The sequence below is a fragment of the Somniosus microcephalus genome, chromosome 15, assembly GCF_052327205.1.
Source record: "Somniosus microcephalus isolate GS21.2 chromosome 15, FLI_Smic_1.0, whole genome shotgun sequence".
NCBI classification, from domain to species: domain Eukaryota; kingdom Metazoa; phylum Chordata; class Chondrichthyes; order Squaliformes; family Somniosidae; genus Somniosus; species Somniosus microcephalus.
Genome location: NC_141001.1, coordinates 16609607 through 16636930, shown reverse-complemented (window position 1 = coordinate 16636930; position 27324 = coordinate 16609607). Strand labels below are relative to the sequence as shown.

Below are 27324 nucleotides of genomic sequence, written 5' to 3'. Positions count from 1 at the left end.
ACCTGGGGTCCCCTTACCTGCCTGAGTTGCAATCACACCCTCCTGTCCCTGACCACTAACCAGACCTGTACCACTACTAACCTAAGGGATGAAAGTGTCCAGATAACTCTCCCCCCTCCCTGATGCCCCGCAATTTCTACACCTCGGACTCCAGCTCAACAACTCTGAGCTGAAGTTCCTCGAGATGCAGACACTTACTGCAGATGTGGTCATCTGGTATCGTAAATCTCTCCACAAATTCACACATGTTGCAGTTGCAGCACACCACCTGCACTGCCATCCCTTTATAACTTGGTTTTAGTTATTTAATTAATTAAAGATTATAAGGGAAATATTTGGTATTGCCCATTTTGGGGCGCAAATATCGACCGGGCACAAAGTTTAGCGCCTGATGCTAATTTTTGCCTCCGACTGCAAAATTCACCTCTCTCGCCCCTGGAGATAATTTGAGTGCTAAACCAGGCGCTACACACCTCTCTTAAGGTGCAAATGTCAGGGAGCGAGGCATTACCTCAGAACGCTACCGAAGCTCAGGTGATGCCAGTTACCATGGAAGCCAGACACACTGGCACCATCCAGTTCTTAAAGGGAAGGGGCCATCTTGCTGGCCAGCCACACCCTACTCATTGCAGCCTTGAATCTTGGCCTGGAGAGACCTCAAAAGCAATTGTGTTGAAAGCACTAATGGATAGGCCCAGGGAAAGAGCTCGGCATTTAGGAACCTCAAAAGTGGTGCTGAGGGCCAAAACTCGTTGGACAGCGTTAAAACTTTTTGCCGACAAGAAAAGGTAGGAAGCGCTCGCCTTTAAATAGCACTCCCCCAACTCCTTCCCAACTTGAAAACGTTCCCCTCTACCTGTCGTACATAGCGACAGGCACTAAGGCAGGGGGCGTGATTCAATTTCCAGTCCGGGGCGCTACCGGGCGTTACATGCTCGACTGACATCACGATTTGTGGGCGCAGGAGATCATGGTGGTAGCATTTAGCGCCGCCGCAAAACAACTGGTCAATTTCGTGAGCGGCGCTAAAATCGCCGCGCTCGGGCGCTAAGTTCCTAGCGCAGCGTTAGCGCCCCTTGGAGGTGCTAATGGGAGGCACTAAGCAACCGAATTTTTCCCCCTATGTATTTATTTAAGTTGGCTTATAGCTTCGTTTTTAACTAATTACTAGATCTAGTTTAAACTATAGGTAGATAAAATTAAATATTTACCTGTAACTCAAGCCACTACAAGTATTGGAGGCAAAAAGCAACACCTCCGTCCCCCTTTGCTCCGAATTCTCACTCTACAAATTCCCAACTTTAGTACTCTTTTTAGATGCACTCCGTTAAGACCACTCTGTTCGTCAGCAGATAGTACAAGTGCTGACTCAGGGCTCACAGTAATTAGCACCTATTCAAGACAAACGCTTACAGGTGACTGACAGTTAACTGCAACTGACAGGCAGTTTCTGTTAACTACAATTTTTAAAGTTCTAAGTTAAATTCAAAATGTTAAACTAAATTTCACTTTTTACAGCTACTTCTCACCCAGACTCATCCAGTACTTACCAGAGACTTCCACTGTCTCCAAATTCACAACTTTAACACTCTGTTTAGAAGCGCTCCATTAAGACCATTCTGTGCAGACCACTCTTGTGTTCCATCTGGTCCAGGTGACTTACCAACTTTCAGTAATGCTGATCTTTTTACTATGTCTTCTCTATCTATTATTATCCTGTCCATAAATTCACTCTCCTCTTTTAGTGTAACCTTCACATCTACCGCTTCCTTTGTGAAGACGGATGCAAAGTACCCATTTAATACTTCTGCCATGTTCGCTGCCTTTACATGAAGATTTCCCTTTGAGTCCTTAATAGGCTCAGCTTTTTCCCTTGCAAACCGCTTACACCATGGGGGTGATTTTGCCAGCCCTGGTGAGGTGGGTATGGAGGCAGGACTGCTGGGAAAATGGCAGAATTTGGGGGCAGGTGCTCAACCCGCCCCCAACCTGCCTCCATGCCAGCTTCCTTGGAGGTGGGTAGCCATCCTGCACCGCGTCCCGTCTCTTTGGAGGCGGGAATGGATTAAAGCCTATTAACTGCCTGTTAACAGGTAGCTAACAGGCAGAAAATAGGATTATCCCCTTTTTGCCTTCTCAAGTGTGGGCTTCCTGAAGGCTCCTAAACCCGCCAGGTCAGCGAGGTGAGTAGCGGGTCTGCAGGGTTGGGGAGGCACAAAAGTGTGCTGTGAATGTAAGTGATGGGTGCAAGAGTGGCGAGGTGAGTATCTGAGGTAAGTGCAAAGTGTTAGTAAAAGTGTACTTACCTTTGTTTCTTCCTGCAGGCTTCAGTCGGTGGGTATGCGGAGAGTCTCCCACCTCCGCGTTGAAGATGACAGATGGCCATTGCATTCTCCGTTGAATTCAAGACCTCATCAAACTACAGAGAATGTCACTGTTCGACAGCTTCACAGAGCTGTCAAATGATGACAATTCATCTGTCAAAAATTTTTGACAGATGAAACATCATACGTTGACATTCTCTGCAACCGGCTTTCCCTTAATTGGCCTGCTAAGCCTGCTGGGCAGGCTTAACAAGGTCAATCAAGGGAATATAGCGTGGGTTGGCCAGAAGTTGTTGGAGGCGGTACTGAAACCCGACAAGTGGGAGTCCCGCCTCCAAATGCTCCCCATTGGCAAAAGCACCCCCTTTATGTTTATAAAATGTTTTCGGGTTCAATTTAATGTTGCCTGCTAATCTTTTCTCATAACCTCTCTTTGCCTCGCATATTAACTTTTTCAATTCCCTCCTGTACTTCCCATAATCTTCCTGGTTATTAACTGAATCTTGCTCCTGACATTTGTCATAAGTCTTCTTTTTCTGTTTTATTTTAACTTTTATTTCCTTTGTCATCCAGGGTGCATTAGGTTTGGATGATCTACCTTTTCCCTTCAAAGGAATATGCCTAGTTTGTACCTGAACTATCTCTTCTCTGAAAGCCCTCCATTGCGCCATTGTTGCTTTACCCTGCAATCGCCTTTTCCAATTTACCTGTGCTAGGTCCCTTCTTAAATCACTGAAATTAGCTCTGCTGCAGTTGAACATTTTTACCTTCGATATTTTCTGGTCTCTTTCCATAATTACTTTAAACCCAATTATGTTGTGCTCACTTAGCTAGATGATCTCCTACTGTAACACATTCACTTGCCCTATTTCATTTCCCAGAATCAGATACAACACACATTGTTGGTGTTGTGTCTCAAGGGGTTTTATACCCTTACCTATATAACAATTAAGGACTCCGGGGTGGAGAGTTTAGTTAACGGCCATTTTATTTACAATGTGCTTCTTCACTCAATGCACTACATTTCCCATAGTGCATTGCAAATCACCACTACGATATCCCATGTGGGACAATTCTAATACACATTCAAAATACACAACATATTTCCTCCCCCTTAAAATAGAATGTCCACAAAACAGAATAACTGAAAATGACTATAACTTTGGAAGAGAGGGTAGACTGCCTCTGCACTCCGCTAACCCTGGGGATTATTCTGCCCCATGCACACCGTTTAGCACTAACTGTAACTAAGGCGCTCTGGAGGCTGCCTTTCTCTTTGGGGGTAACGCCTAGTCTCAGGAGCAGGCTCTGGCTGGCTCTCCCATGACCCTGCAGGCGTGGCTTCCTCCCTCGATGGCACAAGAGTGGATGGTGCCACCGTCTCAGGGTCAGATGACCAGTCCCTGCTGGAGCCCCCAGCAGGTCCTTGATCCTCTGTTTCTTGGGTTACCTGTGGTGACTGTCTTGGCAGTAACTGGTCTACATGCCGTCTCCATGTTCGGTCGTCTCCGGTTCGGACTCGGTATGAAACGGGGCCCATCTTTTGAATGACCGTAGCCGGGACCCACCACTCCGGGGTGGTGTAGTTACGCGCGAGGACTTTGCCCCCCACCACAAAGTGTCGTTCTTTGGACCTCTGAGCTCGTCTGCTGACTTGATCCTGCTGATTGGTGTGCACCACTGCTTCTGTGGACATTGGCCTCAGCAGGTCAAGGCGTGTCCATAGCTGCCTTCCCATGAGTAGGTAAGCAGGATATGCTCCAGTCGTAGCATGAGGCGTGTTTCGGTATTTCAGCAAGAAAGCATTCAGGCGCTGCTTTAGAGGAGCGTCACTTCTTGCCGCTTTCAACGCGCGTTTCAGTGTTCTGACAAATCTCTCCACCAATCCATTCGTGGATGGATGATAAGGCGCGGAGAACGTGTGCTGGATTCCATTGCTCTTGAGGAACTGCTCCATCTCCTGAGATGTGAACTGTGTTCCATTGTCGGTTACGATCTGCTCCGGCAGACCAAATCGCCCGAACATCTCTCTCAGAGTCTCAATGGTTTTCTCCGCAGTGGTAGTGGACATTACTGCAACCTCCGGCCATTTGGAATGGGAGTCCACCGCGACCAGGAACATCGCTCCTTCCACTGGTCCCGCGAAGTCCAGATGGATCCGTTGCCACGGTATCGCCGGCCATTCCCATGGATGCAGTGGTGCTGCTCTTGGCGTATCCCTGGTTGTCTCGCATGATGGGCATGATTTCGCATCGACTTCAATTTCATGATCCAGACCGGGCCACCAGAAGTAGCTTCGTGCCAGCTCCTTCATCCAGACAGCACCACAATGTCCTGAGTGCAGCTCGTTGAGGACATGTTTCCGCAGCTTTGGTGGTATGATCACTCGCATGCCCCAAAGGAGGCATCCTGACATGACAGACAACTCCTTCCCTCTTGACAGGTAAGGTAGGAGCTCAGGTGGTGCGTCTGACACCCGTGATCCGTCTCCTCGCATCACCCGATCCAGCACCTTGGATAGCGTAGGGTCCACTCTGGTCTCTTTCTTGACCTGCCGGGCCGTGACAGGGGCATTGCTCACCATGTCAAAGTAGAAAATCTTCTGCTCACAGCCTTCAGAGGGCACAGGCAGCGGAAGTCTTGACAATCTGTCCGCATTGCCATGTGCTGCTGACCTCCGGTATTTGATGTTGTAATTGTGAGCGCTTAACATCAGCGCCCAGTGCTGCATCCTGCACGCTGCCAGGGAGGGTATTCCTGTGTGTGGACCAAAGATCGACGTCAGAGGACGATGATCCGTCAGCAAGGTGAATTTCCTTCCGAACAAGTAATGATGGAACTTTTTGATTCCAAAGATGATGCCCAAAGCCTCTTTTTCGATCTGCGCGTATTTCACCTCCACCTTGCTCAGGGACCTTGACGCGAATGCAATCGGCTTCTCTTCACCTGAGGGAAAGATGTGGGACATGACCGCGCCGACGCCATAAGGCGACGCGTCACAGGCCAGCTGAATCTGCAACGACGGGTCAAAGTGCGTCAACACTCTGGGGTCAGTCAAAGCTGCTTTGGCTTTCTTGAATGCAGCTTCGCACTCCTTCGTCCATGCCCAGGCCTTGCCCTGACACAGCAACTCATGTAATGGCTTCAACAGTGATGCCAGCTGTGGAATAAACTTTCTGTAATAGTTCAGGAGACCTAAGAATGACCGCAGCTGGCCGACATTTGTAGGTGCAGGAGTGTCGGCAATGGCTTTCACTTTCGACGGTGCTGTGTGTAGGCTGTCCGCATCGATGACATGGCCTAGGTACTCCACTGATGGCTTGAAAAATTCGCATTTGTCCTTGCGAACGCGTAAGCCATATTCTTCAAGTCTTCCCAGTGTCTTCGTCAGGTTCTGCAGATGCTCGTTGTCGTCCTTTCCTGTGACAAGGATATTACCGAGATAACATTGTACCCCTGGAATGCCACTTAAGATCTGGTCCATAGCCCACTGAAACAATGCTGGTGCTGACGTTATACCAAAGGGTAGGTGGCAGTACCTGTAGAGGCCCTTGTGGGTGGTGATGGTGAGGTACTTCTGTGAGTCCTCTTCTACATGCATCTGCAAGTAGGCTTGGCATAGGTCAATCTTGCTAAACTTCTGACCACCTGCTAGACCCGCGAAAAGATCTTCAATGATGGGGAGGGGGTACTGTTCAGCTGAAAGCACAGGATTCACTGTTACTTTGAAATCTCCACATAAGCGAACCGCGCTGTCACTCTTCATCACTGGTACCACGGGCGTGGCCCACTCACTGTGCGAAACCAGCACCAGTACTCCTATCTTGACCAGACGCTCCAGGTCAGCCTCCACCTTTGGTCTGAGGGCGTGGGGAACGTTCCTGGCCTTCAGGAATCATGGCTGGCTGTCAGGCTTCACCTTGAGTTTGACCGTAATCCCCTTCATACTCCCCAATTCTCCTTCAAAGACAGCCGCATGCTTTGTCAACACTGCCGCTAGCCCCACCTCTTCGACTGACACCGCATTCACTTTTTTCCAATTCAGATGAATTTTCTCCAACCATGGCCTGCCCATCAGGGATGGATAGTCACCCTTGACCACGTAAACTGGCAGCATCACGGTTTGTCCATTAAGCTCTACCTTGACCTCCGTCTTACCCAGCATGGGGACTGTTTCCCCAGTGTAGGTCTTTAAGATGAGCTTGGCCGGCGCCAGTGATAGGTGGTTCAGTTTTTCTTTGAATAGCTTCTCTGAAATCAAGGAGACAGTGGCCCCCGTATCCAGCTCCATTTTGACCGGTATTCCCTCTAGTAGTGGAGTGACTCCATAGCCTGATGAGCCTCCATTCACCGTTAACACATGGAGATTCAGCTCCCCATCAGAGTCTGTGTCACTGTCTTCCTGTTCTTGTTTCACCATGTGTAGGTTTTTCTTTTTAGAACGCCAGTTGGATGTGTTTCCTTGTTTGTTTTTGTGTGTCTCTGTGTAGGATTGTTTGCTTTGCCCTTTACACACACGTTCAATGTGTCCTTTCTTTTCACATTTCCGACAGGTCAGGTCTTTACACCAGCAGTCAGATGGCTGATGACCTGACCTTCCACATCTGTAACACTCTCTGGCGCCCCTTGCATGCTTATCCGGTATAGCTGCTACCCTGTGCACTCTTGTTGCAGCCCCCAACAGCTGTGCATCTTTAGCTGCTAACTCCATAGACACAGCGAGCGCCACTGCTGATTTAAGCGTCAGTTTGTCAGTCGTGAGCAAGCGCTTCTGTGTTGCTTCACATCTTAATCCATACACAAACCTATCACGGACAGTGTCATTTAGAGTTTCACCAAACTCACAATGCTCAGTTAGCTTCTTTAGCACTGCAACATATTCGGCTATGGACTCACCCTCCCCTTGGTTTCGTTTGTGAAACCTGAACCTCTCTGCAATCAGCAGCGGCTTGGGTGCGAAATGTGTTTCCAAAACTTCCACAATCTGATCATATGTCTTAGCGCCGGGCTTATCCGGGTGCATCAAACTCCGTAACAAGCCAAATGCTTTTGCTCCGATCACACTGAGGAACGTCGCCACTTTCACGTCATCTTTAATGCCATTTGCAGTCACGAAAAATCCGAAACGCTCTGTATAAGCACTCCATTGCTCCGCCGTTTCATCAAATGGTCCAAACACTCCGGTTAGCGTAGCTATTTTGTTTACTTTTTTTTTCTTTACAGTCCTTTTCCTCCACTTTTTTTTGATTTTTACAGTCCTTTTCCTCCACTTCGTTTCACTGTATCGTTACTCTCCCCCTTCTTATTTGTGTAACACACGAACCGCCACCTTTACGAGGCGATTGCATCAGCACTAAACTGTGGGCGCGCCATTAAGAAAAGACAGGAACTTCTTACTTTAAACATCGCCGATTCCAGTGCAAAGTGATGCGCAAGTCCGTTGTCCTCGTTGCCAGTTTTGTTGTGTCTCAAGGGGTTTTATACCCTTACCTATATAACAATTAACAAGGACTCCGGAGTGGAGAGTTTAGTTAACGGCCAGTTTATTTACAATGTGCTTCTTCACTCAATGCACTACATTTCCCATAGTGCATTGCAAATCACCACTATGATATCCCATGTGGGACAATTCTAATACACATTCAAAATACACAACAGTTGGACTGGAGACATATTGATTGGGAAAGTTCTCCTGTGCACGTATCAGAAATTCTTCTCCTTCCCTACCCTTAGCACTATGTTTTGCCCAGTCGATATTATGGTACTTAGGGGGAGAAATTCGGCATGTTAGCGCCTTCCGTTAATGTCTGGTGCAGGATGAAGGCATGCTGCCAGGATAGTGGGCATTGACGGTGAGGTTTCACTGTGTGTGGTCGCACACCAACTGCACTTTAAGTGAGTGGTAGCCTTTGCGGTTACGGAAGACCTCTGGATTGTTATGGGGTGCCCGCAAAGCGACATAGGTGCAGTGAATGGTGCCTGGCATTACTATGCCTTTGCCTACTCTAGTGCTCCTACCGAAGTGTTGGCCCAGTGACTGCAGCACGGCTGGTGGAAGGCTGCTGATTGTCCATGCGGGAGACTTCAGATGGCCTTGCAGGATGCCCTCGACCAGCTCTGGGCCTGGAAGTCCTGGCTGTAGACTGCACCACCTCAGCATGGGCGGCAGCAGTCTGAGCTGGCTGGATGACAGGCAGCGACAAGGGCAATGGCGGAGTGGCCGTGGTGGGGGCAGGAATGCTGTCATCCTGAGAGGACACAGCAGGTTCCTGCTCCACTGACCCACTGCCACTCCCCCGGGGCAGCACCTCAATATCCCTAGCAATCTGTTGGAGCACAGATTGCTGGCCTGCTGAGACACCGTGAATACCCTGGTCGACGGTGATAGGCGCAGCACGATGGCAGCAGTCAGAGCTTGCGTGGCATCAAGCTGAGACTGCATGAGAGCAGTCTGAGATTGGAAGCTAGCAAGCATAGACTGCATTACAGCGTCACTTCCACCTGTGCTGCAATGAAAGCTGCCAGATCGCCCATCACACACAGCATCAGGACTGGATCACCATGGTCTCTCTGGGAGTCTACCATCCTTTTCAGACTAGAAATGATGGGCTCCATGGTGTGCGCAGAGCCTTGTGCAATGTTCGAGGTGGACTCTGTTAGATCCGTGATTCTTTAAATAGGATGTTTCCCCAAGAACTACACGGCGGCTGTAACTTAACAATCAACAGGTGTTTACTGGAGTAGAGTAGTCTCAAGACTGAAGTGCAGAAGCCTGCTCCGGCTTTATATACAGGTGTGGTCACTGCCGGTACTACAGTATACAGGAGCTGTAAAACAGTTCTCTCTTAAAGGTACATACACAACAATTCCTCCCCTTTTAGATTAACAGTACCCATAACATTCAAATAACAATTAACACTTTAACATGCACATTAAACAGAAATAGTCCATTTATAAATTCAGTCTTTGGGGCGGCTTCCTGATCCTTTCTGGATAGCGCCTTTCCTGAGGTTCTTGTTCTTGGTGCGGAGGCGATTCTGGCCCCTTTCCATCGGTTCCCACTGCTACTGTTTCTGAGGTAGATGCTGCCAGTATGTCGGGTTCATTCCCAGGTATGCGAGACATGGGGTTGACTCGTTCCTGTGACGCTAAGATCTGGTCGACGTGGCATCTCACAATGTTCTCCCCGACATCCACTGTGTACATTAATGGCCCCTGCTGTGTGCATATCGTTCTGGGTTGCCATTTCTCTGTTCGGTAATCACGGGCCAAGACTGGTTGTCCTACATTGAAGCTCCTTGTCGGCTTCTCATTGATGTGCTGGAATTGTTTATCTTCGGCATTTCTTCGCACATTTGGTCTGAGCAAATCCAGGCGAGATCTCAACCTTCGGTTAAAGAACATCATGGCCGGGGTCTGGTTGGTGATTGTATGTGTCACATTTCTGTAGGCTAACAGGAAATTGTCCACCTTATGCTGCAGTGGAATGTTGTCATCGCACATGGCCCTTACTGCTTTTTTAAAGGTTTGTACAAACCTCTCAGCCAATCCATTTGTGGCTGGATGATACGGAGCGGAGGTGTAATGCCTTACCCCATTTCTTTTCATAAATCTTCGAAACTCTTCGGACACCAACTGTGGTCCGTTGTCAGAGCAAATCTGCTCTGGCAAGCCGTTCCTGGCAAAGATGGTCCGTAGGACTGCAATAGTTTTCTCCGTGGTGGTGGAGGACATTTGGATTACCTCAGGCCATTTCAAGTGCGCATCCACGGCTATTAAAAACATTGAGTCCATGAATGGACCAGCAAAGTCAATATGCACCCGTTGCCATGGAGAGGAGGGCCACTCCCAAGGGTGTAGAGGGGCATGTGGTGGTGCATTTTGGACCTTCTGGCATCCTGAACAGCTCTTAGTTAGGTCCTCGATTTGTTGATCAATCCCCGGCCACCACACATAAGCCCTAGCAAGGCTTTTCATTTTCACCCCTCCCAGATGACCTTCGTGAAGCTCATTTAGCACTCTCTCCCTTAACTTGGGTGGAATTACCACTCGGGATCCACACATCACTGTCCCCTGGCATACTGACAGCTGTTCTCTTCTGGATGAGAATGCTGGCAACAGTGGGTCGCCATGTGTTGGCCATCCCCTCACTCTTATGTTCATTAATAAATAGACATTCTTATTATGAACACAGCTAGCTTTTGCTAGACACTTTTATTGAGCACATGTGGACTAGGTACAGTATCTGTAGAGGCTTCCATCTTGACTGCTGCCTTGTGGGTAGCCTAGTGCCTCATGGGTAATGTAGTCTTAATATACATACAGCTGGGTAGTGTAGTCTTATACATACAGCTTTATACAGCTCTACACAGCTCTACGGCTCCACCTAGTGTCCACTATAGAATGACATGTTATTGATCATTACATCCCCCTTTCTTTGAGGTTTAACAAAATCAATATCAATCAACTTTCAAGAAAACAATAAAGATAATATCAGTAACACTTTTGTTCGTGCTCTATAAACATAAACATTTTCAAAACAGTCAACACATTTTCAAAGCTTTACATTGTACTCAAAGATTAAGTCTATCAGGCTTTTTTACTTCACGTGTGGATCTTCTCAACACGGGTAAGTCTGATGTGTCTTCATGAGATTGTTCTGGCGGTGAATGACAAGATGCAGTTGTGGCATTGTCATCGATCCGCTCTTGTATAGATCGAGGTCTCCTTGCGATCTTTGCTTGGAGAGGGTTTCAGTGTTTCCTTCACTCTTCATGCCATAACTCTCAATGTAGTCAATGCACTCTCGAAAAACTGTTGGCAGCTGGATCCCATCATACAGCATAGTCCTCTCAGCAGCCTCGGCTAATGGAACACCAAAGATTGGCCTGAGGGAAGAAGGAGTATTCACCGGAACTGCTTCCTGCTCTGGTGCAGGCTTCTTCTTTTTCTTTTTCTCTTTCCACTGCTTAACAACATCTGCTGCGGTTATATCTTTGGACTTTTTCTCTTTGTGTTTTTCCTCTTTGTGCTTTTCTTCCTTTGGCTTCTCTTTGACCTTAAAGTCTTGATCTTCCTTCTTGGAGAAACTAGGCTTTTTGAAGACATGGATACCCTTTGGCCTTTTCATCCTTGATGGGCTCTCTGCTTCATCACCTGAGTCATCTGGTCTGCTCATGGCACAGTTTATACAGTAAACTCTCTTGACCAGTTCTAAGTCTTCACAAGCTTTGTCACCTAGTATCGAATCAAATCTTTCAGCCACAACAGAAAACATGAGATGATGCACTTTGTCTTTGACTGTCACTTTAAGTCTGCATACACCTAAGCTATCTATTTTCTGTCCATTATAGTCCTTCAGTAGTACTGACTTTTTCTGTATTTTGGGCTTTTCTTTCATATTTTTTATGTCACTCATACTGATTGAGTTTGCTTTTGCCCCAGTGTCCAGTTTCAATGTAACTAATGCTCCATTTATCTGCAGTGGGATCATCCATTTGTCCACTTTTACTGCATTGACTTTATGTTCAGCATTGTCCATTTCTGAGGGCTGCACATTTTCTGTATCTTTTTTGATATCGTCACATGACACCATTCCTACAAAAAATGTCTCACTTAAATCAGTGTCCTCAATCACATTAACTTGTTGCCCTTTTGTTGTTTTTACTTTTGAAAAGCATTGTGTGGCAAAGTGATTCTTTCCATTACACTTTGTGCACATTTTTCCAAATGCTGGGCATTGTCTTAACTGGTGTTTGTAACCACAGCGTTTACAATTAAAAATTTCATCCTCCGATTGCTTTTCATTTCTGTTCTGCCCAAGTTTCTTCCCCTTGTAGGACACAGCACCGACAGTAGCATTATCACTCATTACAATCGCATCATTATTGATTTCACTGAAAGTCTTCGCGTGCTTTCGAGCTAGCTCGCTGGCTTGGCATATTTTCACTGCATTTTCCAAATTTAGTTCGGTTTCTCTCAACAGACGTTCCCTGACTTTTTTATCATGAATACCAAACACAATCTGGTCACGAATCATGGATGCTTTGAGCTCAGAGAAATTACATGTCTGTGCTTTCAGTTTCAGATCAGTTATAAAGCTATCAAAAGTCTCATTTTGTTGCTGTGTCTGAGAACGGAAGATGTATCTTTCATACGTCTCATTCTTTTTGGGAGAGCAATGTGCATCAAATTTTTTTAGCACATCTACTAATTTTTCTCTGTTCCCCTCTGGTTTAAATACAAATGTATTAAATACCTCTATCGCCTGTGGGCCTGCAACCGTAAGCAGCAACGCTATTTTTCTTGCGTCTGGCTTCATACCGAATCCGATGGCAGCAATGTAGAGTTCAAATTGTTGTTTAAAAATCCACCAATTGTAGTCGACATTTCCCTCGAGATTCAAACGCTCTGGTGGCTTCAAATTCTCCATGTCGCTTTTCACAATTTTTTAGCAGATATTTACAACTCTTGGTATCCTGGTACCATCTTATGTTCATTAATAAATAAACATTCTTATTATGAACACAGCTAGCTTTTGCTAGACACTTTTATTGAGCACATGTGGACTAGGTACAGTATCTGTAGAGGCTTCCATCTTGACTGCTGCCTTGTGGGTAGCCTAGTGCCTCATGGGTAATGTAGTCTTAATATACATACAGCTGGGTAGTGTAGTCTTATACATACAGCTATATACAGCTCTACACAGCTCTACGGCTCCACCTAGTGTCCACTATAGAATGACATGTTATTGATCATTACACTCACCGTCAAATCATATACCCGAGACAGTGTCGGATCATTGCGGGTCTCCTTCTCTATATCCGCGTTAGTTACTGGCAATCGTTCAATTATTGACGAATAAAATATCTCGATAGGGTCCACTGCTGGTGCTTCCTCCACAGTAGGCAGTGGCAAGCGTGATAGTCCATCAGCATTTCCGGGCTGTTTCGTGCCTTTATATTCTATTTCATATTGGTTCGCCCCTAGAAAAAGGGAGCATCTTTGTAACCGTTGTGCAGTCATTACCGGAACGCCCTTCTTTGGATTAAAGATGGAGACAAGTGGTTGGTGGTCAGTCAGCAAGGTGAACTTCTGTCCATGCAGATAGTGGTTGAATTTTTTTACTCCCCATACTAGGCTGAGCGCCTCCCTGTCAATCTGGGCGTAGTTGTGCTCGGCTGAGGTTAGTGACCGAGACGCAAAGCCTACTGGCCTCTCCAACCCGTCCGGGAATTTGTGCGACAACACCGCTCCAATACCATAGGGTGATGCATCACATGCCAACCGGATTGGTAGTGCTGGGTTGAAATGGGCCAACACCTCTTTTGATGTGATCAAATCTTTGCACTTCTGGAAAGCTCGTTTACATTTGTCATTCCACTTCCATAGTACCCCCATTTGCCGTAGGGTATTCAGTGGGTGTACTACTGTAGACAATTTTGGTAAGAACTTATGATAGTAGTTCACCAATCCGAGGAACGACCTCAGTGTTGACACATTTTCCGGTGCTGGAGCCTTGACTACTGCCTCAATCTTTTCAGGGGACTTATGTAACCCCTCTTCATCAATAATGTGGCCACAATACGAGATCTGCTTCTGGAAAAACTCGCACTTGTGGCGATTAGCTCGTAGCCCATATTCCTTTAATCTAGCGAGCACCTTCTCCAGGTTGGCGAGGTGCTCACTGTCATTTTCGCCCGTGACCAGGATGTCGTCCAAATAACACTGGGTCCCTGGAATTCCTTGCAGGACTTGATCCATTGCCCTTTGCCAAATAGCCGGAGCCGATGCTACCCCGAAAACCAGTCGGTTGTATTGATAGAGACCTTTATGAGTGTTGATCGTGAGGTATTGTTTCGAGGCTTCTTCCACCTCCATTTGCAAATACGCCTGGGCCAGATCAATTTTGGTGAAGCGTTTAGCCCCAGATAGCGAGGCGAAAATATCCTCAATCCGTGGAAGCGGATATTGTACCGTGTGAAGGACTGGGTTCACTGTCACCTTGAAATCCCCACAGATGCGGACCTTCTTTGGTTCCCCAGGCGTATTACTCAACGACCTCTTCATTACAGGGACGATGGGTGTAGCCCACTCGCTCCAGTCTACTTTGGACAGTACTCCTGAACGTTCCAACCCTTCCAGCTCTGCTTCAACGGCTGGTCGGATCGCATAAGGCACCGGTCTGGCCTTAAAAAACTTTGGACTTGCATTTTCCTCTATTTTAATCGTTGCTGTTATGCCTTTTAGTGTTCCGAGTCCCTCCTGGAACACTTCTTGTGCGTCAGTTAGCATTTTTGACAGTCGTCCAGGTGTGGCGTCGTCATCATTTTTGGCCTCAACCTTCAGTGCCTGTATGGAATGCCAATCTAGTTGTATTTTCTGGATCCATTCACGTCCTAGTAGTGGTGGTCCTCCATCTGGCAATACATATAGGTCCATTTTAGGTATTTCCTGGCCTTTGTATATCACTTTCACCCTTATTTTTCCTTTGGGGTAGATTTTTGCCCCGTGTACGTCTTCAAGAGAATCTCTGTAGCTTTCAAGGGTATATGTGGAAATAGCCGCTTGTAGTCCCTTTGGTTTATGACTGTTAGGGCTGATCCAGTGTCCAATTCCATTTTCACTTGGACTCCATCTATCTTGAGTGTGACCCAGATAGTCTGGTGATCCTCCATTTTGGTTACCTTATGTAGTTTCAGACAACCCAGCTCCTTGCTTCCGGAGTCTGTATCACTTCCCTGTTCATCTGAACTACTGTCCATCACCTTATGTACCTTTTTGTACTTCTCCTGTGGAGATTTCCTGCTGTTGGCTTTCTTCCCTGACCTGCAGACTCTTGCTATGTGTCCTGTCTTTCCACACTGTCTGCACACTTGGTCCTTGAACCAACAATCCTTCTGATCGTGTGTCATTCTGCCGCTGCGATAACACTTCCCTGCTCCATATGACATTTCATTGGTGCCGTATTCTTGCGGTCTCCGTTGCATCTCTGCAGCGCCCCGTGCGGCTGCTTTGTGTGATACTGCCATGCTGAAAGTCTTGTCCAGCATAAGATCCTTTTCTGATAGAAGCCGTTTCTGGGTTCCTTCACTTTGAAGCCCACACACAAACTTGTCCCTTAACGTATCTGATAGACCCGCTCCAAACCGGCAGTGTTTCGATAACTTGCGCAGTTCCGTTAAGTACTCAGCATTACTTTCGTCTTTATGCTGGTTCCTTTTGTGGAACTTAAATCTTTCTGCTATCAGCAGCGGTGTGGGGCTTAAGTGGTCCTGTAGGATTTCTACTATGCTTTCGAAATTCTTCTCCATGGGCTTCTCTGGGTGTAAAGTCTGTGAGTTGTTTAGTTAATTAATACACAGACTACCAGAGTAACTTAAAACAGGACTTTACTATTCGAAGGTCAGGGCGAATCTGCCCAATAAATCCTGACACAGCACTTGTATACCGGTGTGGTCACCGTCGGTATTACAGTATACAGAAGCCACAAAGTAGTGCAACACCTAAAGTAGTTCTCTTAAAGGTGGACGGTTACATACAATAGTTCTCTTAAAGGTAGACGGGTACATACACTACAATCCTCCCTTTTTAGCTTACAACATACTGATTCCCCATTAAACATACATTATAACATATATACAACTTGATGCAAGACAGTTCACAGATTCAGTCTCTCTGGAGGTTTCCGGACTCTGTCCGGATAACGCCTCGGTGGTGTCGTAACTCCCGGCGGGGTAGTAGGTGCTTCTGGCAAGGTCGATTCGGCTTGAAGGACAGTGTCAGGTTCATCTGATTCCAGTATTACCAGATCGGAGGTAGGTGTTCTGGGTATCTCTGTCTCAACATTAACCGTGTAAGGTGGTGGAGTAGGTTGGCCATTTGTGGCTGACCCTATGATCTGGTCAACATGGCGCCTTATTATACTGTCCCCAATGTCCACCGTATACATCAACGGCCCTAGCCTTTTTCCAATAGTTCCAGGCTGCCATTTCTCGGTACGGTAGTCCCGGGCCAAAACTTGTTGACCTATCTGAAAAGATCTAGTTGGCCTTTCATTCATGCCCTGGAATTGCCAGTTCTCTACGTCCCTTCTGACGTTTGGCTTAAGCAAATCCAGCCGGCATCTTAGTCGTCTATTAAAAAACATCATGGCGGGAGTTTGATTTGTGACCGCATGTGTTGCATTCCTGTATGCCAACAAGAAGCTATCCACCTTATGTTGTAAGTTAATGGCTTCATTACCCATGGCCTTTATGGCCTTCTTGAAGGTCTGGACAAACCTTTCAGCCAATCCATTGGAGGCGGGATGGTATGGGGCTGACGTGTAGTGCTTAACCCCATTGCTCTTTAAGAATTTCTTGAATTCTTCGGACACAAATTGCGGTCCATTATCAGAACAGATCTGTTCCGGCAGCCCATTCCTAGCAAACATGGTCCTTAACACTGTGATGGTTTTTTCCGTGGTGGTGGTGGACATCTTTATTACCTCCGGCCACTTGGAGTGTGCATCCACCGCTATTAGAAACATTGAGTCCATAAATGGACCAGCAAAGTCGATGTGTACCCTTTGCCAAGGAGATGAGGGCCACTCCCATGGATGCAGAGGAGCCTGTGGTGGCGCGTTTTGGACCTTCTGGCATCCTAGACAGCTCTTAGTGATTTCTTCGATGTCCCTATCAATGCCTGGCCACCACACAAACGCTCTTGCTAGGTTCTTCATTTTCACTCCACCCAGATGTCCCTCGTGCAGCTCCTTTAACACCTTCTGTTGAAGTTTGGGTGGAATCACCACTCTAGATCCACACATCAGGGTTCCTCGACACACTGACAGCTGTTCTTTTCTCTGCGAAAATGCTGGCAGCGTTGGTTCGCCCTGTGCTGGCCATCCCTCCACCGTTAAATCATAGACTCGTGAGAGAGTCGGGTCATTTCTTGTTTCGTTTTCGATCATCGAATTTGTTACTGGTAGACATTCCACTATGGATGAGTGGAACATCTCTACCGGGTCCACTGTAGTCGCTTCTTCTACTATCGGCAATGGCAAGCGCGATAACCCATCAGCATTTCCATGCTGTTTGGACCTTTTGTATTCGATGTCATATTGGTGTGCCCCAAGTAACATGGACCACCTCTGTAACCTTTGCGCTGTCATGGTGGAAACGGCCTTGTTAGGGTTGAATATGGACACCAACGGCTGGTGGTCTGTCAGTAATGTGAACTTCTTGCCCTGCAGGTAATGATTGAATTTCTTTACGCCCCACACAAGGCTGAGGGCCTCCCTATCTATTTGAGCATAATTTCGCTCCGCGGAGGTCAATGATCTGCATCCGCGAATGCCACTGGCCTTTCCGAGCCATTTGGTAACTTGTGTGAAAGTACTGCTCCAATTCCATAGGGGGAAGCATCACAAGCTAGACGAAGAGGTAACGTTGGGTTGAAATGAGCCAACACTTCTTCAGAGGTAATCAACGCCTTGCTTCTGCGAAAGGCCTTTTTACATTCCTCACTCCACTTCCATGGTACTTCTTTCCGCAACAGAGCATTCAGCGGATGCAGCACCGTGGATAGATTCGGCAGAAACTTGTGATAATAATTAATCAACCCCAAGAATGATCTTAACTGTGATACGTTTTCCGGAGCGGGGGCCTTCACGACAGCTTCTATCTTGTCAGGTGACTTGTGCAGCCCCTCTCGGTCAATGACATGACCGCAGTACGAGATCCGTTTTTGGAAGAACTCACATTTCTTGCGATTAACTCGAAGGCCATATTCCTTCAACCTAGTGAGCACCAGTTTCAAATTTGTGAGGTGTTCTTCCTCGTCTTCTCCCGTAATCAGGATATCGTCTAAGTAACACTGCGTGCTTGGAATTCCTTGTAATACCTGCTCCATGGCCCTCTGCCAAATTGCTGGAGCCGAAGCTACCCCAAAAACCAATCTATTATAACGATACAAGCCTCTGTGTGTGTTGATGGTGAGGTACTGACGCGACTCTTCCTCGACTTCCATTTGTAAGTATGCCTGTGCCAGGTCTATCTTGGTGAAGTGTTTCCCTCCAGCCAACGAAGCAAAGATGTCTTCAATCCGCGGAAGCGGGTATTGTACCGTGTGAAGCACCGGATTCACTGTGATCTTGAAGTCTCCGCAGATGCGGACCTTTCCCGGTCCCCCTGGCTTGTCACTTGGTGAAGACTTCATGACGGGAACAATGGGCGTGGCCCACTCACTCCAGTCCACTTTTGACAGTACCCCTGATCGTTCAAGTTCTTCCAGTTCTGCCTCCACAGCAGGTCGTATCGCGTAAGGTACCGATCTGGCTTTGAAAAATTTTGGGCTTGCATGTTCTGCAATCTTAACCTTTGCTTTAATTCCTCGCAGTGTTCCCAGTCCTTGCTGGAATACCTCTTTAGCTTCGTCCAATATTCTGGACAACCGTTCAGGTTTGACATCTTCCTTTCCGGAATCTACCGTCATGGTGTTTAGTGAATGCCAGTCTATCTTTATTTTCCTGATCCACTCCCATCCCAGAAGTGGTGGACCTCCCTCAGGCAACACATACAGGTCCATCCTTTGGTGATCTTTGTCCTTGTATCTCACCTTGACTTCTATCTTTCCGATGGGGTATACTTTGTGCCCCGTGTATGTCTGCAATACTAGTTCCGGATCCCGTAGGGGACTATGCTTGAATAACTTTTTATAATCATGCTTATTCATGACCGTCAACGCCGATCCGATGTCCACTTCCATTTTCACTTGGACTTTTGCAATCTGTAGTGTGATCCAGATAGCTTGTCGGTCAGCTTCATTACTCACATTGTGAATTCTCAGACTATCCAGTTCCTTGCAGTTGGAGTGTGAGTCCGAATTCTGTTCTTCCGGACTCTTCCTAGTCACCTCATGTACCTTCCTGTACCTCTTTTGTGGTGACTCATTATTGTTGGTCTTCTTTCCTGACCGGCATACCTTAGCTATGTGACCGAGCTTGCCACATTTCCTACATTCCTGGTTTTTAAACCAGCATTGGTTCTGGTCGTATGTTGTCTTCCCACAACGATAGCATTTCGTTGTACCCAAAGTAATTTGCTGCACACTGAGTGCTGCTGCCTTTAGCTGCATTTTCGCCGTTCCTTTCGCTGCGGCTTCGTTCGATGCAGCAATAAGGACAGCCTTATCAAGTGTAAGATCGTTCTCTTCGAGCAGTCGTTTTTGTGTTTCTTCCTTCGACATTCCGCACACGAATTTGTCTCTGAGTGCCTCTGCCAGATTTTCCCTAAACTGACAGTGTTTCGCTAGCCTACGCAGTTCAATCAGGTACTCCGCGTTGCTTTCCTCTTTCCGTTGCGTTCTCGCGTAAAATTTGGATCGTTCCACTAACATCAGTGGTGCGGGGTTAAAATGATCTTTCAGGACAGCAACAATGTCATCGAAAGTCTGATCCGCCAGTTTAGCTGGTGCTAGTAGATGCTTCAAGAGCCCGTCTTCGCGCCCATCGAGTTTAGCAAGGTTATAGCTTTGTCATCTTCTTCTATTTTATTGGCCTCACCATAGATCTCAATGCATTCCACATACGTGGCCCAGTCTTCTACCTCGGAATTAAAATCGTTGATGTTACCACGCTTAGGCATCTTCCTCTCTTCCTGATAACACCACGGATTATTTCTTTAAATTTTCTTTTTTTTTTCAAGATGGCGGTTCCCGCGAAAATGGCGGTTTCCCGCGCTTATCTTCTCTCCCCGCCCACTTCAATGGCGGTTCCCCGCTTCTGTCTTCTTCTCCGCCTAATGGCGGCTTCCCGCGTTTCTTCCCCTGGCGGGAGGGGTACACTTTCCCCATGGGCGACGGCCGCTGGCTTTCAGGTTCACAGCCTGCGCGTCGGCTTCAGTGCTTTCCCTTTTCTCGGCAGGGCAACCGGCGCTGGGTACACCCAGTTGACGGCGAACAGTTTCAGCCGCTGGGCTGGCTCTCGCTCAGTTCCCCTTGCTCGGGCTCTGTCTCTCTCCCGCTCGCTCGGCTCTACCGGCGCTGAGTACACCCCGTTGACGGCGAACAGTTTCAGCCGCTGGACTGGCTCTCGCTCAGTCTCCCTTGGTCGGCTCTGCCTCTCCCGCTCGCTCGGCTCCCAATCGCACCTCCCAGCCCTCTCGCAGTCCGGTGCTTCCCTCCCCGGCTGCGGCTGAGTTTTTATATCTTCCCGTGCCTACGCTCCCGGTCGCAGCGCTTCGTGGCTTCGGTCGCTGCCCGGCCTTTTTCGCCGGTCGCGGTCTAGCTGTCTCACGACGCCGTTGCGTCCCCAGCCTGTCTGTACCGCGGCTTCCTTGCTCCACGCTGCCCCAGTCTCAGCGCCTCTGGGCCCGACTTCTGTCCGGCTCCTTTCCCCCTCGACCATGGTCGAGTGCACTGCCCTTATCCTCCGGTTATTCTTTTTACTTTTCCCTTACTCACAGTCACCGTGGCCGGCTTGCTTCTCGTGCTGATCAGCTCACTCCTCACCGTGGCAGAAGGGACAGTCAGTGCCTGTTGCTGATGGAAGTCTTTGTCTCTGAATTCTTCCTCCTTTCCAGCTCTGCAGACTCGAGTTTTCTCCCAGCAGAATGACGAGGGCGGTTGCCTCTTCTCGACGCTCGTTAACTGCTTCGGAAGTATTGTTGCCGCAGGGTACGATTGGACTTGTCGCCACTGTAAAGTCTGTGAGTTGTTTAGTTAATTAATACACAGACTACCAGAGTAACTTAAAACAGGACTTTACTATTCGAAGGTCAGGGCGAATCTGCCCAATAAATCCTGACACAGCACTTATATACCGGTGTGGTCACCGTCGGTATTACAGTATACAGAAGCCACAAAGTAGTGCAACACCTAAAGTAGTTCTCTTAAAGGTGGACGGTTACATACAATAGTTCTCTTAAAGGTAGACGGGTACATACACTACACTGGGTTTATCAGGTTTCGCAGTAAGCCACAAGTTTTTGCACCCATGGAATTTAACAAAACCAGTGCTTTCCTAGCATCTGGCACTTCATTCGCCCTGCAGTACACCTCAATGCGTTCCACATATGTCGCCCAATCTTCGACTTCATTGTCGAACGCCATGATACTGCCACTCTTCGCCATCCCTGGGTGTATTTTAACTGTCTAAATGGCGTCTCCCGCGCTCTCCCTTCTTCTCCGCTGGAACAAAATGGCGTCTCCCGCGCTTTCCTTCCTTCCCGCGCTCGCCCTTCTTCTCCGCTGCGGCTTCTAAAAATGGCGTCTCCTGCGCTCTCCCTTCTTCTCCACGGCTCATTGGCGTCTCCCGCGCTCTCCCTTCTTCTCCCCGCAGACGCGGTTCAGCCCTTGAGCCCTGGCTGTGCTCTGTGCGTTCTCCTGTGCGCCTTTCCCGTTGCTGTCGCTCGGTCCTTAACCCGGCTGCTGCTTTACCCTCTCTCTCTCTCTGCTCGTTTGTCCTCGATGCTGCTCGGTCGTTTAACCCCGGCCGTGCCCTGTGCGCTTCACCCTCTCTCTTACCCCGTCAACGCTGCTCGGCTTTTCTACGCCGTCGGTCGGCTCCCGCCGCCGCTGTCCGGGAAGGGTGTGCGCTGCACCTGTTGCCAGTCTGTTGCTGGATCATCATGGCTGGTGAACCAAGCCCGGCTCTCAACAGCCACTCCTGCAATGTTGACTTGCTGCCGGATGACTGGGTGGTTGCTTGTGGTCGACGCCCGTGCTTCTGGCATCGACTTTCTTCCACCGTCCTCCCGGAGCGACTCCTCGACGGGAAATGCAGAGTTGCAGGCAGATTTGAATCAACCTCGTCGCCACTGTTAGATCCGTGATTCTTTAAATCGGATGTTTCCCCAAGAACTACACGGAGGCTGTAACTTAACAATCAACAGGTGTTCACTGGAGTAGAGTAGTCTCAAGACTGAAGTACAGAAGCCTGCTCCGGCTTGATATACAGGTGTGGTCACTGCCGGTACTACAGTATACAGGAGCTGTAAAACAGTTCTCTCTTAAAGGTACATACACAACAGACTCCTCCACGCTCCTTACCATTGCCGAGAGGCTCTTGGGCACCCTTGCCATTGCACCTATCATCTCCGTGTGCATGCCCATCACCCTTCTTCTAAAGGCCTCCCCATCGAGGTCTTTTTCTGAGTCCTGTGCAGAAGAACTTGCGCGCGAACTTGCCCTCCGGGGAGCTGGCCCCCGAGCTACCTTATCCCCCTGGCCTTGCTGCAGCCCACTCGTCCTCAGTGCCTCACCCGTTGCAGAATTTGCTACTATACTAGCCTCTAAAGAATGCGTAAGGCCAGTATCTGAGCTGGTGCCTGCGGGTGAGAGATGCAGTGTGTTGGTGTGGTGTGTTCTTCCTTCTCCTCTTCTCCCACCTTGCTCTCTACCATGACTTCAGGGACAGGCTGTTCGGGTGCTTGCTGATTAGCTGAAAGCATAAAGACGCAAGAGTCAGGTTAAGGTGAGGGGAGGGGGGTGCAGGATTAGCTGGAAAGGACAAAACATTTGTGGGGTGAGGGGGAAGTGTGATGTGAGAAGAAGGAGTAGCAATGAACATACCGTTGTTGTCCCCAATGGGGGTCAATGTTGCCGGTGGCCATGGCACCCACCACCTGGCAACCAATAATCTGCAGCACTCGATTCTCCAGCGCAGACAGTGGTTGGGTGTCGGCCTGTCTCCCGCCTGTGCGCTCAAGCTCCCTCCTGTTGTGAGCCACATTGGCCTGCAAGAGAAAGGAAAGTGTGTGAGTGAGTGTGGAGCCATGTGTTTGGGTGATGTGCCTGCCGTAGTTGAATAGCTGTCATTGTGTGCAAGGTGTGAGATGTGGGTATAAGTGTTGGTAGGTAGAGATTGTTGGTGGGTGAGTGCTGGGGGTGTGGTGCTTTGGGCAGTGTGTGAAAATTGTTGTTCAGATGGTGGTATGTAGCATTTGTAGAAGCATTCACTCACCCTGACCACCCGAGTGAGGTTGTTAAATTTCTTCCTGCATAGTGCTGTCCAAGACGTGCTGTGCTACCTCCCTCGACATGGTGCAGAAGACTTGTGGCGAGGGCCTCCTGCCACTTGCCAAGTAGAGAACCACCCTCCGTCTCTCCACAGCGAAAACCAATGCCTCCAATGCTTAATAGCAGAATCTGCGGGCTCTCTCCCTGGGGCGTGGATCTGCCATGAGTACACCTGGTCTTCTGCTCCTACTCCTGCTCCCGCTCCCGCTCCTGCTCCCGCATGTGCTCGCTGAGGAAGCTGCACAGTCAGCAATGCTGAGAATGAGGTTCTGCAGCATCAATGAACCTCCCCTTTAAGTACTGAAAAAAGCCTGTGGCAATCATGACTTGCGATTAGACTGCACCTGATATTGGTCCACCCAACGCCAATGAACTTGGGCTTTAAGACTTGAATTAGGACTCCAATCATTTTTTTGAGCAGTGAGCACGAATTTTGGCGCTAATTCTCCAACTTTTCTACTGACACCGCTCACTCCTTGGCTATGATGAATTTCTAGCCCTATGTTTCTATTAATAGAGCCAAGGAACCCATATGCTTTTTTACCAGCCTTCTCAACATGTCCTGCTACTTTCAAAGATTTGTGTACCTACACTCCCAGGTCTCTCTGTTCCTGCACCTCCTTTAAAATTGTATCATTTAATTTATACTGGCTCTCCTCATTCTTCCTAACAAAATGGATCACTTTACACTTCTCTGCATTCAATTTCATCTGCCATGTGTTTGCCCATTTCACCAGTCATGCTATGTGCTCCTGAAGTCTGTTACTAACCTCCTCATTGCTTATGACATTTCCGAGTTTTGTGCCATCTGCAAACTTTGAAATTATGCCCTGTATACCCAAGTTCAGGTCATTAATATATATCAAAAAGAGCAGTGGTCCTAATACCGACCCCCAGGGAACACCAATCTGAAAAACAACTGTTCACCATTACTTCCTAATTTCTGTCCCTTATCCAATTTTGGATCCACCCTGCCACTGTCCCTTTAACCCTTTAATTTTGCTTTAATTTTGCTTACAAGTTCATTATGTGATACTTTGTCAAATGTCTTTTGAAAGTCCATATATAAGTCATCAACCGCATTACCCTCATCAACTCTTTCCATTACTTCATCAAAGAACTCAAGTTAGTCAAACACAATTTGCCTTTAACAAATCAGTGCTGACTTTCATTAATTAGCCCATACCTTTCCAAGTGCCTATTAATTTTGTCCCGGATTAATGTCTCTAAAAGTTTCCCCACCAGCAACGTTAGGCTGACTGGCCTGTAGTTGCCGTCTCCTCTTTTTTGAACAGGGGTGTAACATTTGCAATCCTCCTGTATGCCCTGCAGTGATTGCAGCCGCTTTTCAAGTTCAAAAACCCTGAACTTGAGCTCGAGCAGCTGGAGGCACTTCCTGCACACATGGTCATCTAGGACACCTGAGGTGTCCTGGAGTTCCCACATGGTGCAGGAATTGTAGGCAATGAGTTTCAGCTGTCCCTCCATTCTATTTACATTCTACTTATATTGTATATATATATATGCCCCTTAAGTTATTTATATGTTTTATTTTAGTACCCCTTTAACTCCTATTTATTATTTCTTTATTTAACATTTATGTATACCGGATTCTTATATAATACAATTTCGGATCCCTTTCGTGTTAGTATCCCCTATTTAGTTTATTTTATCTCCTTAGATAAATAACTTAAATACTTATTTGTTTATTAGTTCGCAATAATTTATTTCTAGAACTACTAGAATCATAGCGGTCTAGATTATAATTAGTACATAGATTTAACTTGATTTCAAATCAGTTAGTAATTAATATATTTCTATTATTAATTATTGCTTTTATTTATTTACCCTTTTTTAAGACAGTTATTTCTCAATCAATGATAACCGACTACAATTAAAATGATAGGGTGTATGCTAAATTGATTCACTTTGGTTTTCACGGGCTCCGTGTAGTCTGTGATGTCACTTTTGCAAATTTTCGCAGAGCTTATATTCCGCACTCTCCCGAAGCACTGTCACACTGTTGTTTAAATAACTGGCTCCACTCCCGTGGTGCTCTGCGCTCTCCCGATGCTGCTTTCGTGATCATCTACACATGTGTTATGCAGTCACAAGTGAGCTTTGCCAGTAAGAAAATGTACCTCAGTGAGCTGAATTTCAGCATCAGAGAGATCTAAAGCAGTTGAGATAACATTTGAATTAGAAATGTCTTCAGATCATCTAAATCCAATCTTCAAGTGCCTGTCTCTAATTAACAAAGCACTTTCCACTAAAGAAATAACTCATCATGTTGCCATTATTTCATATATTATACGAAAAACTTTTTGTGATAGTACATCCATTCTGAATTATGGTTCCCTAGATAAAAAATAAGATTTGACTATGCAATCTCTTTTTTTTAACAGATCATCTTGGAATTTGACTTCTTTCATATTCGACCATTTATAGGCTGCTTTCGTGATCATCTATCAATTTATGAAGGCTCCGATACCAGTACAAACGTCGTAAAAAGGCGAAGTTGTGGCAAAGTAGCTCCAGCAATGGTCTCATCGCAATACAAAGTACTACTTGCACTTTATACTGACAACAGAAAACAAGCAAGGGGATTCAGTGCTAAGTATCGATTTGGTAATATTCTATTCGAATTATTATTGTGTGTTATTCTGAATTATATATAGGAACTTTAAAACTCATACATCTTTCAGTTGCTTAATTTCTCTGTACGTCTTTTATTTCCTAGTTCATTGTGCAGAAATGTTGACCACTTCACAGAGAACAAAGACTGGTAACATTAAATATGAAGGTGCCGACTCCCATTATGAACAGGCAAATTGTATTTGGCTCATCCGAGCACATATAGGACATACGGTATGCATGTAAAATACTGAAGAAAGGCAATGCATTCTTAAAGAAAATCTCACATTCAGATTGTTCATCTTTTGATATCTTTGGTTATCTATGGCTCCTCTGGACAGACATAGGAGTAAGAACATAGGATAAGAACATAAGAAATAAGAGCAGGATTAAGCCATATGGCCTCTCAAGCCTGCGCCACCATTCAATAAGATCATGGCTGATCATTGACCTCAACACCACTTTCCTGCCCGATTTCCATATCCCTTGATTCACCTAGAGTCCAAAAATCTATCAATCACAGCCTTGAATATACTCAACGACTCAGCATCCACAACCCTCTGGGGCAGAGAATTCCAAAGATTCACAACCCTCTGAGTGAAGAAATTCTTTCTCATCTCGGTCTCAAATGGCTCACCCCTTATCCTGAGACTATGACCCCTAGTTCTAGACACTCCAGCCAAGGGAAACAACCTCTCAGCATCTACCCGGTCAAGCTCCTTCAGAATCTTGTATGTTTCAATGAAATCATCTCTCATTCTTCTAAACTCCAGAGTGTATAGGCCCATTCTATACAATCTCTCATCAGCCCTCTCATCCCAGGAATCAATCTAGCGAACCTTCGTTGCATTGCCTGCAAGGCAAGCATATCCTTCCTTAGATAAGGAGACCAAAACTGTGCACAGTAATCCAGGTGTGGTCTCATCAAGGCTCTGTACAATTGTAGCAAGACTTCCTTACTCTTATAATCAACCCCCTTGCAATAAAGGCTAACATGTAATTTGCTTTATTGCTTACATAGGATTACATAGGATATATGACACAGAAACAGGCCATTCGGCCCAACCAGTCCATGCCGGCGTTTATGCTACACTCGAGCCTCCTCCTGTCTTTCCTCATCTAAATCTATCAGCGTAAACCTCTATTTCCTTCTCCCTCATATGCTTGTCCAGCCTCCCCTTTAATGCATCTACACTATTCGCTTCAACCACTCCCTGTGGTAGCGAGTTCCACATTCTTACCACTCTTTGGGTAAAGAAGTTTCTTCTGAATTCCCTTTTGGATTTCTTGGTGACTCTCTTATATTGATGGCCTCTAGTTATGCTCTTCCCCACAAGTGGAAACATTCTCTCTGTATCCACTCAAT

General features: G+C 47.0%; 1 protein-coding gene across 1 annotated transcript in view; it reads left to right on the top strand.

Annotated features, from left to right (window-relative positions):
- The window catches only part of LOC147106562 (embryonic protein UVS.2-like), a 238845-nt gene extending 212528 nt beyond the window's left edge, over nt 1-26317 (top strand). Inside the window, exons 3-4 of the mRNA XM_086007515.1 lie at nt 25730-25952; nt 26065-26317. Of these exons, the coding sequence (XP_085863641.1) occupies nt 25730-25952; nt 26065-26204 (363 nt within the window). The 3' untranslated portion in view covers nt 26205-26317. The remainder of the gene's footprint in view (nt 1-25729; nt 25953-26064) is intronic.
- The last annotated feature ends 1007 nt before the right edge of the window (nt 26318-27324 follow it).